The following is a 15,081-nucleotide window of genomic DNA, read 5'->3' on the forward strand; positions in this document are numbered from 1 at the left end:
TGGCCTCATAGAATGAAATTGGAAGTTTTCCTTCCTCTTCTATTTTTTGGAATAGTTTGAGAAGAATAGGTATTAGGTCCTCTTTAAATGTTTGATAGAATTTACCTGTGAAGCCGTCTGGTTCTGGACTTTTGTTTGTTGGTAGTTTTTTGATTGTTGATTCAGTGCCATTGCTGGTGATTGGTCTGTTCAATTATTCTGTTTTTTCCGGTTTTAGTTTTGGTAGGTCATAGGTTTTTTAGGAATTTATCCATTTCTTCCAGGTTGTCCAATTTGTTGCAAGAGAATATTATGAAAAATTATATGCCAGTTGTTTGTATTTCTATGGTGTTGTTATTTCTCCTCTTTCATTTGTGATTTTGTTTGAGTCTTTCCTGGGTTTTTTGGGCTTTTTTGGTATATGTGCTTTTTTTTTTTCCCCACCTTCCTTCTCCCCTTTAATGAGTCTGGCTAGAGGTTTATCGATTTTGTTCTTCAGAGAACCAGCTCCTGGTTTTCATTGATCTCTTCTGTTTTTTGTTTTTGTTTTTTTTTATTTTCTATATCATTTATTTCTGCTCTAATCTTTATTATTTCCTTCCTTCTGGTTTTGGGTTTTTGTTATTTTCTAGCTCATTTAGATGTAAAGTGAGGTGATTTATTTGAGATTTTTCTTGCCCTTTTTTTTTTTTAAGATTTTATTTATTTATTTGACAGAGAGATCACAAGTAGGCAGACAGGCAGAGGGAGGGGGGAAGCATGCTCCCCGCCGAGCACAGAGCCTGATGCAGGGCTCGATCCCAGGATGCTGGGATCATGACCTGAGCTGAAGGCAGACGCTTAACCGACTGAGCCACCCAAGTGCCCCTTTTTCTTGCTTCTTGAGGCAGGCCTGTATTGCTATAAATTTCCTTGTTAGAACAGGTTTTTCTGCAGCCCAAAGATTTTGGTCTGTTGTGTTGTCATTTTCATTTGTTTCCATGTAATTTTTTATTTCTTTGATTTCTTGGTTGGCCCATTCATTGTTCATTATTTATGCTCTTTCCAGATTTCTTCTTGTATTTAATTTTTAGTTTCATAATGTTGTAGTCAGAAAAGATTCCTGGTATGATTTTGATCTTTTTCAATTTATTGAGACTTGTTTTGTAGCCTAATATGTGGTTTGCTCTGGAGAATGTTCCATGTATACTTGAAAAGAATATGTATTCTGCTATTTTAGGACGGAATGCTCTGAATATATCTGTTAAATGCATCTGGTCCAGTGTGTCGTTCAAACCCACATTTCCTTATTGATTTCTGTTTGGATGATCTGCCCACTGATGTAAGTGGGGTGTTAAAAGTCCCCTACTATTGCATTACTATCAGTCAGTTCCTTTATGTTTGTTATTAACTCTTTTTATGTATTTGAGTGCTCCTTTGTTGGATGCATAAATATTTACATTCGTTATATCTTCTTGTTGATTGTCCCCTTTATTTTGTGTCCTTTGTCTCTTGTTACAGTCTTTTTTTTTTTTTTAAGATTTTATTTATTTGAGAGAGCACAAGTGCAGGGAGGGGCAGAGGAAGAGGGAGAAGCAGACTCCCTGCTGAGCAGGGAGCCTGACTTAGGCCTCTATCCAGGACCCTGAGATCATGGCCTGAGCCGAAGGCAGATGCTTAACCGTATAGTCTTTGGGTTGTTTTTTTTTTTTTTAGATTTTATTTATTTGACAGAGAGAGACAGCGGGAGAAGGAACACAAGCAGGGGGAGTGGGAGAGGGAGAAGCAGGCTTCCCGCGGAGCAGGGAGCCCGATGCAGGGCTTGATCCCAGGACCCTGGGATCATGACCTGAGCTGAAGGCAGATGCTTAACAACTGAGCCACCCAGGCACCCCTAGTCTTTGTTTTAAAGTATTTTGTCTAATATAAATATTGCTACCCTACCTTTCTTTTTTACATCCATTTGCATGATAAATGTTTCTCCATCCCTTCACTTTTAATCTGCAGGTGTCTTTAGGTCAAAAGTGAGTCTCTTGTAGACAGCATATAGATGGATCTTGTTTTTTTATCCACTCTGTCACCCCGTGTCTTTTGATTGGAATGTTTAGTCCACTTACATTCAAATTAATGATAGATACGTATCCATTGCCATTTTGTTACTTGTTTTGTGGTGGTTCTTGTAGTTTTTTTCTCTGATCCTTTCTTCTCTTGCTCTCTTTCATGGTTTGCTTGTTTTAGTGATACATTTGGATTCCTTTCTCTTTATTCTTTGCATATCTGTTACTGGTGTTTGCTTTGTGGCTACCATTAGGTTTGTTATGTAACATCTTCTGCATATTGCAATCTATATGAAATCGATGGTTAAGTTTGAACCCATTCTTTACTCCTTTCCCCCACCCACATCTAGGTATATGGTGTCATGTTTTGTATTTTTATTTTGTGAATGCCTTGACTGATTTTTACAGATAAGCTTTTTTTTTTTTTTTTTTTTTTTTTAAGATTTTATTTATTTGACAGAGCACAAGCAGAGGGAGAAGTGGGCTCCCCGCCGAGCAGGGAGCCTGATGTGGGGCTCGATCCCAGGACCCTGGGATCATGATCTGAGCCGAAGGCAGACACTTAACCAACTGAGCCACCCAGGCGTCCCTATCACATGTATTTTTAATTTCATGACTGTGTTCTTCATCTCTGATGGATTCTTTTTTTAATCTCTGTGTTAAGGGTCTCACTGATGTTTTCTACTCTTTTCTGGGGTCCAGTGAGTATCTTGATGATCATTACTTCGATTCTCTATCAGGCATATTACTTGGTTCTGCTTCACTTAGGTCCCCTTTTGTGACTTTTGTCCTCTTCTTTCATTTGGGACATATTCCTCTATCTCCTCATTTCTCCTAACTCTGTTTCTGTGTTAGAAAAGTCAGTTCTGTCTCGTTCTGAAAGTAGTGGGCTCTTTAACAAGTTGTGCTGGTCCTCATCCACAGTGGGTGAGCAGCCACCGCTAGGCCAGGGATGGCCGTGGCTGCTCCCCAAAGTGCAGGCAGGCAGGGGTGCAAATTGTGTGTGCTGGTCCTCTTCCACAGAGGAGGTGTAGCTGGTCTGGAGACTGGGCCAGCTGGGACTGAAGTGCAAAGCGTGTCTGGGTGGGGGTCGTGCAGTTTTAACAGTATGTGTGTGTCCTCCACTGGAGCTTGGGTGAGACAGTGTTGGAAGGTTTGCACAGGTTGTCTTGGGGGGGGACCCACAGCCCTGGAACTCAGGCAGGCCTGGCTGGAGGGGGTAGGGCATGGTGTAAGCAAGTTAGTGAGTGCTGATGCCCTGCTGGTTTCCACAGGTGGCCATGTGATTATGCTGGGGGCGGGGTGGAGTTGGTGGGAGTGAGAAATGGCACCTGCTAGATCCTTTGTTCCTAGAGAAGTTCCTTAGTGAACTCCGAGATTAGTAACTAACTCTCCCTCCTATATGCCCCAAGCACTTTTCAAGTTGCTGCTTCAAGTTGGATCTCTGTGGGATGTTTGCTATGCTGTCTCATTAAGGACAGGGGCTCAGCTTCCTATTGCCCTCTGGGCTTTCTCAGATTGAGCCTGCTGACTTTTAGAGTCCCAGAGGATTTAAGTCCTCTTGGTTTTCAGAACTCATGAAATTTGGCCCACCTAATATTCACAGCCAAATGCTGTGGGGATTCATCTTCTCCTTGTAGGCTCCTGGTGTTGATAGTTCTTATATGTCTCTGCCCCCGTGGCTCTCTGGTAGCCAGACCTGCAGGGTTTAGCTCCCCACCTCATCTCTGCTCTTCCTACCTTCTTCTATGTGGCCTTTCTCAACATTTGGTTTTGGAGTGAGTTCTGCCAGTCTTCAGGTTGTTTTTTGGGTTATTTGCACTGACACGTTATTTAGCCTGGGGCGAGGTGAACATAGCGTCCTCCTATCATCTTCCTTGGAAGTCTGTTTTCTCATTTTTAAATATCTTTATATAGTTAGAGTTTAATGACACTCCTTCATTGACATGCTCTTTTGCTAGAAATGGATGTTTGGCAGAACTTAAACAGTAACATCTCATAAAAAGAATGTTGACTAATACTATATAATAATACAAAGTTTTCAGGGATTAAAAAATACTCTATAGTTTTATATAAAAGTTCAGCAGTCATTGTTACTCTTTTCTCTTACCCATTAACTTTGGCCTTAAGCAAATGTTTTCTAAGCTATTGAACTAAAGTAATTTTATCAACTTGGTAAGGTTTACTAAGTGGTGGACCTTTCTTCCTTGACATTATTAACTCCTGAATGATACCTAAATATTCCCATTAATAATTCTTAAGCAAAGGCAGAATTAAAGCACAGTCTGATATATGCTGATTGTATAGTCCTGTTGTCTAGATCCTAATGATTGAAGTGGTGTAACTTAGTCATTAGCTCCTGAGTGTATATTGCTAGTTTGATCATGATTGCGTTTTTTAATAGAGAATACGTGTAACAAAAAATTCACCATCTTAACCATTTTTGTAGTGCTGAGTACATTTACATTGTTGTGCAACCAATCTCCAGAACTCTTCTTCTCAACTCTTCCCAGCCTGTGGCAACCATCATCCCACTTTGTCTCTGTGGGTTTGACTACTGTTGGTCCCTCATATAAGTAGAATCCTATAGAATTTATTTTTTTATGACTGGCTTTTTTCACTTAGTATAATGTCCTCAAGATTTATCCATTTTTGTAATGTGTCAGAATTTCTTTTTTTAAGGCTAAATAATACTCCATTGTACATAGCACATTTTGTTCATCCATTCACCCATTAATAAGACATTTGAGTTGTTTCCACTTTTTGACTCTTGTGACTAATGCTGTTACGACCATAGGTGTACAAGTATGTCTGAGTTCCTGCTTTAAATTCTTTTGCATGTATATCCAGAAATGAATTGCTGTATCATATGGTATATTTTTACAATCACGAGTGTATTTTAAATTTAATGATTAACCCTATTTAGTATGATTTTAGTGACCTTAATTTAGTATGAAAACCTTATTTTGAAGATTTATTTGAGAGAGAGCAAGAGAGTGTGCACGGGGAAGGGGAGGGTCGGGGGAGGGCAGAGGCAGAGGAAGAGAGAGAGAGAATCTGGAGCAGACTCTGTGCTGAGCTCAGAGTCCGACATGGGGCTTAATCCCACGACCCTGAGATCATGACCTGAGCTGAAATCAAGTTGGGATGTTTAACCAACTGAGCCACCCAGGTGCCCCTGAAAACCTTATTTTGAATTTAGTATGATTAACCTTACAAATTTCTCTTACTATCCAAGAGATTAACCCATCTTAATGCTATTTCAGATGTTTAAGTTGGTTACATACTTTGAGAAGAAAACCGTAATTTATTTATTTATTTTTTAAGATTTTATTTATTTGACAGAGACACAGTGAGACAGAGAACACAAGCAGGGGGAGTGGGGTGGGAGAAAGAAGCAGACTTCCCACGGAGCAGGGAGCCCAATGCGGGGCTCGATCTCAGGACCCTGGGATCATGACCTGAGCCGAAGGCAGACACTTAATGACTGAGCCACCCAGGCACCCCAACCGTAATTCTATATTTTTATTTCTATTTTTCTTGGTTACTTTTTAAGTTTATTTTTTAGTAATCTCTACACCCTGTTGTGGGGCTTGAGCTCATAATACCTGAGATCAAGAGTTGCATACTCTTTTCGATTGAACCAGCCAGGTGCCCCAAGAATTTTTATAGACTAGATTTTGAGTTGGGCATCTCATAAGAAGTTTTTGAGTTTCATATAGAGCTTCAGTAGATTACTGTAGATTGTTTCCTTTGTTTTGTGGTAGAAATAGTATTGTGCTGATGGGTCTCAAAGTAGATGAACAATGTAAGGTGGTTTAGATCTTTGTGGAGGTTAAAATGCTGTTAAAAATGTTTTCTTAAGATTTAATTATTTGGGATTGTTCATAAATATATTTCAGTTTGGTATTATTTTGGCAGCTTAGCTAACAGACTAGGTACTACTGGTACTTTAAAACCTATTCAAAAATATTTTTGCATTGACTGTTTTCAGTACTACAATGTAATTATTTTAGCAGTTTGGGGCAGAACTCTTTCTCAGATAGAATACGTGATTCTCTGCCTTCTTAAAGAATACCTAATATGCGTTGATTGTTCTAGTTTATTAATTTAAAAATCAACATTAAACAGTGTCTTCATGTTTTGTTTGTAAAGCTGTGTGATCCAGTGCTGAAATATTTATTGGATGTTTTGAGTTCTTGTCTGATTTTCTGTTTTACTAGTAGCCACTTTTTGTTGCTGACAGTGGGCCTGCCTGTGTAACCTTACTTCCAATCTAATTTGTTATATTTAATCCAGTATGATTTTGGAAATTAATCAAGCTTGATGAGTAAAATAGAATAAATGTATTCATGAGTGAAAATTTGGTCATTTCGTATGTCAGGATCACCAAACTTTATATGAATTGGCTACTCAGAACTTATGACACACTTTCTGGTTTTGAACTGAGTAGGTGATTTCTTATTTCATGAGCACTTATGTCTCGTTATAACATCTAGAATTCTGTTCAGTCCCTCTCCCCTTTTATTAGCTAATAGGTGGTAGAAGATAACGAATTATGGGGTTATCGTTACCAAATTATATATGGCTTAGAAAGTATAAAGGTAAAAAAAAATTGCTTCCCCCCCTTCCCCCTGATGGTTAACTGGGTCAGATAGGTTGGTTTAAGTCTAGCACTTGATTGGTAGCTGATTCATGAAAGCAGTAAATTGGTGTAGGCTATATTTTTGGTCCTTTGAAAGTGGCGTTTTATTACAAGTATCCATCATCAAGAATTTTGATGGTTAAGCATCAAGACCTTCCCTTTCTTTTCCATTATTCTGTTCGATAGCTTTTCAAAATTTTAAAGTTTGCCTCTTTTTTCAAAGATAAATGGGGAAATTGTATTCATTGTCATTATTTTTATTTATTTATTTTTTTTTAAAGATTTTATTTACTTGACAGAGAGAGACAGCGAGAGCAGGAACACAAGCAGGGGTAGTGGGAGAGGGAGAAGCAGGCTTCCCGCGGAGCAGGGAGCCCGAGGCGGGGCTCGATCCCAGGACCCTGGGATCAGGACCTGAGCCGAAGGCAGACGCTTAACGACTGAGCCACCCAGGCGCCCCTGTCATTATTTTATATGTAGTTCTTTAAGCAAATTCATTGTTTCAAGTATTGCTGCTTGAAGGCCCAAATCTGGCAGCTAGAATACTGTGGCACACAATCAAAAATTTACTGTCATACGTACTAGGTTTAACTGATTCAGCTATATCATCTTACCTCTTTGTACCTACAGATTTATTTTTTTAAGAAGGCTTTTTTTTTTAAAGATTTTATTTATTTATTTGACAGAGAGAGTGAGAGAGAGAGAGAGGGAGAGAGCACAAGCAGGGGGAGCGGCAGGCAGAGGGAGAAGCAGGCTTCCTGCATGAGCAGGGAGCCCGATGTGGGGTTCGATCCCAGGACCCTGGGATCATGGCCTGAGCTGAAGGCAGCGGTTTAACCAACTGAGCCACCCAGGCGCCCCTGTACCTACAGATTTAAAACCTGTCTGAATTTTAGTTACTTGTAGACTTAAAGTATATAAAGTCTTCTATTCCCCAATTTCTCAATCCTTCATTAGGCTGGTTTTATCTTGTTTTTGTGTAGTGAGCAGTTTCCTCAACTTGTGACCACCGTGGGTTTGAAAAGGGCAGGTACAGACTCGTGATCAGAATGTTTTAAATTTTGACTGCTTTTTATTGTTAGTAATACAGTTTAGCAGTTAAAGAAAAAATCACCTCAAATAGGCCACGATGGAGACCACAAGGTATCCCGTCTGTGTACCCTCTACCACACTTTTTTTTTCTTTTTCCTTTTTTAAAGATTTTATTTATTTGACAGAGAGACAGCTAGAGAGGGAATAAAAGCAGGGCGAGTGGGAGAGGGAGAGAAAAACAGGGAGGGAGCCCAGACACAGGTCTCGATCCCAGGACCCTGAGATCATGACCTGAGCCGGAGGCAGATGCTTTACAACTGAGCCACCCAGGCGCCCCTCTACCAGACTTTTCTGACCAAGAGCTACTTTGAGTTTGGTGTTACCAGGGTCAGAGTCAGAGTCAGTCTTCAGCTTATCAATAAAAACAATTGTAACCTCTTTTAATCTTACTAAAGATTAAAAGTTGTTTTTTCTCTTTTGTATCTATTTCCCAGTTTGCAAAACTGTATGAAGGAAACGGATTATTTTAATGTTACCACACTGAAAAAATACGTACATACTGGGTTATTTAGCAGAGAATCATACATAAGCAAAAATATTTTCTCATGTGATGAATATAAAATAAAAAAGAGCCCCTTACCCTTTCTTGGACCTTTCAGGAAGGGATAATCATCAAAATAATAACCAAGTATCCTCCCCTACCTACCCCCCCAACAAGATGAGTCAGTTTGTTTTTTGTTTCCTTCGAATTTCACACCACATACATTTTCTTGGTACCTCTTACCATGACAGACTTGACTACTTAGCCCATTAATAGCAGTTCTGGAATGAGCATAACTACCCAGCAATATAAGGACATTTATCAGTGCCTGCTGTACCTATTTACAGACTGTTCATAACATGAGAGCAGCTAACAGAGCTGCTCAGGAAGAAAGCAAATGGGCATTTGGGAGATGTGACTCCTTTTGATGTGAAGTGAGAGTCTCTGTACTTGGTTGTTGATAGAGAGCATACAGATCTCTAAAAAGCAACCACAGCGGGGCAGGTGCCTGGCTGGTTCAGTTGGTTAAACGCCCGGCTCTTGATTTCAAGGTCGTGAGTCAAGCCCCACGTTGGGCTCCACACTGGATGTAGAACCTTCAAAAGACCACAGGGATGTGTCAACATGAAAATCCAAACCAATGTTTTCTTTCAGATTTATAGATTTTTAGGAATCTTACTTGACAATCTGTTAGATATTTAATACTGAATTTCATTCTTTCACAACAGGGTTTTGAGGCCTGTAGTTTGGTACATTGCTGTAACATGGTTTTCCAGTTTGATTAGCCTGTGTGTGCCCAAGAACATACACATGCAAACTCATATTTTACTAGTTTTCTTTTATAATTTCTATGTCGTGCAACGGGATGTATGTTGTCAAAAGAGGGTACTGTCTTGCAAATTTATTAAATGAGAATAATAGGAAAAATAATGCAGTCTTAAGATATGAAAGTGGTCACTTATGTATGGAATGATAAAGTCAAAAGGTTAAAAAAGTCTATGGATCCCTACTTTATTCACACATACAGGTGTGCTGTATTCTCTGTTCCACTAAGCATTGCTTTTTATTTCAAGAAGGTAAGACTTAGTTCATAGTAAAATGCTCTGTAAAAATTGACTCTTAAACCTTTATGTGAAAATCTGATAACAAGTAAAATTTTAGAAAGGGTAATCTTAATTCCTTTATACTATGCTTGAATTAAGGAATTTACATTCAGTTTCACTTTTCTCAAAAGTTGCAAAATTATTTTTTGCCTAGGAAGAGGAGAATGTGCCCACTGCTCCTGCCGCTCCAAGTCAGCACTTACGTGGGCATGGAGCAGGCTTTTGCTTTGATTCCAGGTAATTTTTCTTTTTCCTGTGTAGAATTTGGGTTATGTAGATGAGTGGTTCTCAAAGTATGGTCCCTGGAAACTTGTTAGAAATGCACATGATCAGGCTGTACCCAGACATCCTGAACCTGAAACTCTTGGGGTGGGTCCCAGCAATACGTGTGTGTGTTTTTTTTTTTTTTTTAAAGATTTTAAGAGACAGAGCATGAGCAGGGGGGAGGGGCAGAGGGAGAGGGAGTAGCAGACTCCCTGCCGAGCAGAGAGCTCGACCTTGGGGGCTCTATCCCAGGACCCTGAGATCATGACCTGAGCTAAAGGCCACCCAGGCATCCCAGCAGTATGTGTTTTAACATGCCTTCCAGTGATTCTGATGCATGTAGTACTTTGAGAACCAGTGCTAATAAATACTCGTAAAGTTTGAAATGAATCTACTGTTGGGAAATTATAAGTTCTATTAATCTTTATAGTTTTACAAAAGGCATTTTCTGTTAATTAAAAATTAAGAAATTCTTGTTAATAAGCTTCATTTTACATATGCTTGATTTTAACAAAAATGTTTTTGTCACTCTAATTGTGAAACTCAATTTAGAGGCTTTATCAGTAGTTTACACAATTGTCAGTAGCAAGTATTTTAGAAGCAGAAAGAGGTTTCTGAAGTAACTGAAAACTTTCAAGGTAAGTCATTTAGGGTGAATATTAGCTTGACTAGATAAATATAACATTGTCATATCCTGAAGATTGTTGCTATAAGAAATAAGTAATTCTTTCATTTTCCTATTTCTTCAAGCTTTGATGTTCACAAGAAGTGTCCCCTCTGTGAATTAATGTTCCCTCCCAACTATGATCAGAGCAAATTTGAAGAACATGTTGAAAGTCACTGGAAGGTGTGCCCAATGTGCAGCGAGCAATTCCCTCCTGACTATGACCAGCAGGGCTTTGAAAGGCATGTGCAGACCCATTTTGATCAGAATGTTTTAAATTTTGACTAGTTACTTTTTATTCTGAGTTAGTAATACAGTTCAGCAATTAAAAAAAATCACTTCAAATAGACCACTATGGAGACCACAAGGTATTATTTCCGTGCACCCTCTACCACACTTTTTTGAACAAGCGCTACTTTTGAGTTTTGTGTTACTAGGGTCAGAGTCCGTCTTTAGCTTAGCTTATCAGCAAATAAAATTGTAACCCCTGTTAATCTTACCAGCTTAAGAAAAGTTTTTATGTTTGTATCTTTATTTATTCCCCAGTTTGCAAAACTATATGAATAAAGGCAATGGATTATTTTAATGTTACCACAATGAAAATATATGTAGTGTGTGTCATTTAGCATATTTTCAAGTTTCTGTTGACCTTGTTGATTGAGCATGACTACTAAATATTATGTAATAAAAGTAATTTATCATTATAGTCTAGCAAAGTAATTCTTTGAATACAGAAACTTCCATAATTTAGCCCATGAAAGGATGGTTTTTCAACCTTCTTTAGAAATGGAACTGCACCTAGAATGAGTTCACATGCTTTCAGTAGAGCAAATACCTTTTTATATTTGAAATGTTTGCTTTAGGAATAGAAGGCATATTTTGCTAATTTTATGACTAAAACATTTTAGAATGACCTGAACAATTATTTTTAAGCCATCTTGAAGTTGTATTTCTATCTAATGGAAGAATGGAACAAGATAGGTTAGTGCAGTTGATATTAAATGATCTACTAAACGGTGGTGTTTGTGGCATAAAATCACAGAAAATGTATCCATATCTTTTTCACATTTTCTTGATTAAAAATGTGATGTTATAAACGCAAATCAATGTGTTCATTATGTCTGTATTCTCATTAAAGAGGACACATTTTTGGAGATGTGTAATTTCATTGTCAAATTTATTTGTGGTAGCTTTTCATTAAGTCTAAACTTTTTTTTCCCCTTGGTCCTAGGTCTTTAAAGAGATTTCTGAACGGTATTTCTCTTAAAATATGAAAGTTAAGAATTTACTGACACTGATTTTGTTTCTTTTGTAGTTATCACAATATTTAAGTTTGTCTTAAGCAAATTAGCTAGGATATTAACCTGATATTCAGTGTGGTGGCATTTCGGTGTGCTGTGTGTGAACTGCATACACATCATGTTGCTTGTGTTTGTTTCTGAAAGCAGAATTTGTATTGCTGGAGTCCTTTAAAAATAATTTTGAGTGTAGAGCAAAACAAGACATGGCAGACTGGAAGGCAGTAGTGCCGAAGACTCCACGTCTTCCCTTCCTTGGAGATGCAGGTAAAATATGGTCAATGGTTGCATTTTCGTGTTGCATCAGTTAATTATGAAGCATGCCAACCGTAAAAGTATCCTTCCAGTATTAGAGTGGTAATGGACGCTAATAAAAATAAAGAACCATGTTTATTTTGGGTCAGAGGCAGTTTATTTTAAATGTGATTTCATTTACATTTTTTATAAGCAGCTTTTCTTGACAGCAATTTTGATTAAGTTGCCTTCAGTTCTAAAACAAACCTCTGTTGCTTTCAAACTTAATGTGCTCTGTCCCCAACAAAACATACGAAAATATAATTTAAAGCACAGTTTTCACAGACACAGTACAATACATTCACTATACACGGTATAACAAAATATTCCCATCCTTACCTGTTTAGTAATACTGTCACAATGAATAAGCAAATAGAAATTGAATTTGTTTTATAGTTGAAAGAAATTTAACATGCACAATGACTATTTTATGACTGTTTAGCTGTTGAACTACTGATCCAGCCTACATTTTCTTGCACTAGAAGGAGCGAAGCTAAATAATAATTGCTGGCCTAAAAAATTTTGGTCAATTGTAGGTAGATATGAAATATCCAAGTAGGGCCTTCTTATGCACCACCTAGTTGCTTCTCATGTCTGGATCACCCTTTTAAACATGTAACACTGTATATTCCGGACCAAGACCACTCTTCATAGATCTGAGGAAATTTTTAGAGGGCAGTGTCTTTATAAATACTTTAAAATCCCTCATTATGAGGGGTTCACAACTTAAGAATATAGAAACTTACCCATCTGGCCAGCAGAACTGTCATCCTTTCAAACTGTCTGAAAAATTGAGGGACACCTGCTTCCCAGCTGTAAGACTTTCATCAAATGGGAACATGGGAAGAAAGTTATAAGCAATTCGAGCTTGCTTTTCACCAGCTTTGTGGGCAGTTAGCCATCTCAGAGCAATTTTTATTGCATAATGAGGCAATTGGTAAACTCTTGCATGTTTAAGGAATAGCACTTGGGAGAAAAGAATACTCAAGGCATGATGGTATTGTTGGTGAGAAAACTTCAGGAATGGTCCAGACGTAGGTCACTCCAACGGGTCATATTAGTCACTCTTTGACCACCTGCTGCAAGAAGCACTTAATTGTCAATAAGGCTCAATTTCGTATTTCAGCAAAATGTTTTATAAAGCTAAACAGACATTTCCAGTGGGAATACAGACCTCTACAATGTGATGGAAAAAGTGCCTTTAAAAAAAGTCTAAAAACAATGAGCATGAAGAGGAGGCAGTAAGGGGTCTTAAGAAAAATGTTCTCTTTGAAACGTGCTTGGAATTTTAATTATTTGCAACCCAGAGGTTTGTTAGGGCAGTGGTTGCAAGAATTGGCAACACATAAAACATTAAATCTGTTGGCAATAGAGAACTACAAAGTGCTTTAAAACTTCACCTAAAGATGAAGATAGAACTAAATTTCACACACACAAAATTTGCACTTAAGTATTTCAAAGTGTTTCCTAACAGATTTTAGGGAAAAGTAGTTCACTAAACTGGTATCTTGGTCCAGAAAGATCAATAGGCATAAACCGAATCCCTTGCACCCAGCAGGCACTCAATGAATGTGTGTTAATGAGTGAACTGAATAGACTAGTCTGTACAAAAATGCCATTTATAACACTAAAAATGATTGGTAAGTAAGTCAGATGGCAAGATTTTCAGCTTTTTAAGGGGCAAAAGGATTTGCAAGATAATATAAAACACAGAAAGCACACCTTTTATGTATGTTATTTAAATATGAAAATATTTTTAGCATATTATGTTAAACATTCTTATTTATATTTCCATTACCTAAAGTCTTTCTACTCACAAATACTAACTCCATTATGTAAGGCATGGTAACCAGTTTGATAGTGAAGATACTATTTTGGTTTTGAACATAGTGAGTTGATGTGTTGAAAAACTTCAATCACATTACAATCTTGGGGAAAAAAAAATCTCAGTGCCAGCCCCTCCCCCCCATTGATATCACTGCAATACAACTAAATAATATGCAACATGCCCTCAATTTTATTTTGTTTTGGGGGAAATGTGCTGAAGAACCTAGAGCTTTTTTTGTTTAGCACCTTATATCAAAGTAATGAAAATGGGTATGATGATTACATGTGCAAATGTACAAAATCAACTCTACAAAGATACATCATTCCAAAATTACAGAAAAAATTTAAAGCATGCATTTAATTCTTTAAAGGGTTGCTGAATGCTTCCCCTGAAAAAAGGTGGCTGTTTTCAAAATCAGCAACTGCTGGTGAGGATTTCTTGGCACAGTTATGACCAGCATGTTATTGCTGCATCTTCCTGATAATCTCAGCCGACACCGGGGGATGGAAATTGATTGTATGGTGCCGCAGGCCCTGAGCTGTCTTGTAACTCTTACCACAACGACATTTGAATGGTTTGCGGACACGAATCTGTGTTCTGTGACCATTCTTAGCGTGGTACTTTATGCCATTCACATTCTGTGGAGAAGACAAAAACATCACCTATTAGATTGCAATCAAAGTGTCAGGGGAAAACCTTGGTGTGGGTCTGGATTACAACTGGACATCTCCTGGATGGCAGGAGTGTTCCTAGTAGGCTTTGCAAGAACTCCATTTCAAGCAGTCTAATGTTAATTGTGGGCTGTGCAGACTGGGTCGCAAACTATGCCTCGATTACTATGAAAATGAAAGTACTGGCTTCCTCAAATTCTACACAATATATATTTAAGACTGTATAAGGAAGCACTTTGCGCTGCCTAGAACTTTGCTTCCCCTCTGGATTCTTCTACTTGGAAGAGTGTTAACAACAGTTATATAAACATATCCTTAGGGTGGCCAAAAAATTGTCTTTTTAAAGAAAAAACAGGCAATAGAATTCAAGACATCTATAATTCCTTGATATAGAAACACAGCTCATGTTTGGTTCCAGACAGCTGTGAACTAATTGCCCAAATCATGCCCTAGCATAGTTGTGTTAAATAAGCACCTATGGGTAGACTGGGCCTTACGTTTATGTACTGCATTTCAAACATACAATAAACTCTCTCAAATAAAATCTTTAAACTTTAAAAACTTGAGACTTCCATAACCTAAGAGTTCCAAACTTCAAAGTGGCGTACAAATCCCAAGTGAAACAAAATATCAAAATGCCTTCTGGTTTTGTAGTAACTGGTTTTGCTGTAAGACTCCATGCCTAGAATCACTCCTACAGACTTATTTTACTATTGTTCATCCCAA

At 38.0% G+C, this 15,081-nt stretch overlaps 2 protein-coding genes across 5 annotated transcripts in view; one reads left to right on the forward strand and one right to left on the reverse strand.

Annotated features, from left to right (window-relative positions):
• The window catches only part of TAX1BP1 (Tax1 binding protein 1), an 84,133-nt gene extending 72,706 nt beyond the window's left edge, over positions 1-11,427 (forward strand). For both annotated transcript variants that reach the window (XM_025873069.2, XM_025873071.2), the window contains exons 17-18: positions 9,491-9,573; positions 10,351-11,427. In XM_025873069.2, the coding sequence (XP_025728854.1) occupies positions 9,491-9,573; positions 10,351-10,552 (285 nt within the window). In that variant the 3' untranslated portion in view covers positions 10,553-11,427. The remainder of the gene's footprint in view (positions 1-9,490; positions 9,574-10,350) is intronic.
• Positions 11,428-11,951: 524 nt separating this feature from the next.
• The window catches only part of JAZF1 (JAZF zinc finger 1), a 325,709-nt gene continuing 322,579 nt past the window's right edge, over positions 11,952-15,081 (reverse strand). For all 3 annotated transcript variants that reach the window (XM_025873072.2, XM_073899002.1, XM_073899003.1), the window contains exon 5: positions 11,952-14,322. In XM_025873072.2, coding sequence (XP_025728857.1) covers positions 14,146-14,322 — 177 coding nt within the window. In that variant the 3' untranslated portion in view covers positions 11,952-14,145. The remainder of the gene's footprint in view (positions 14,323-15,081) is intronic.

Source organism: Callorhinus ursinus, unplaced genomic scaffold (genome assembly GCF_003265705.2).
Source record: "Callorhinus ursinus isolate GAN/ISIS: 27379988/994484 unplaced genomic scaffold, GSC_fseal_2.0 scaffold12, whole genome shotgun sequence".
In the NCBI taxonomy this organism is placed as follows: Eukaryota; Metazoa; Chordata; class Mammalia; order Carnivora; family Otariidae; genus Callorhinus; species Callorhinus ursinus.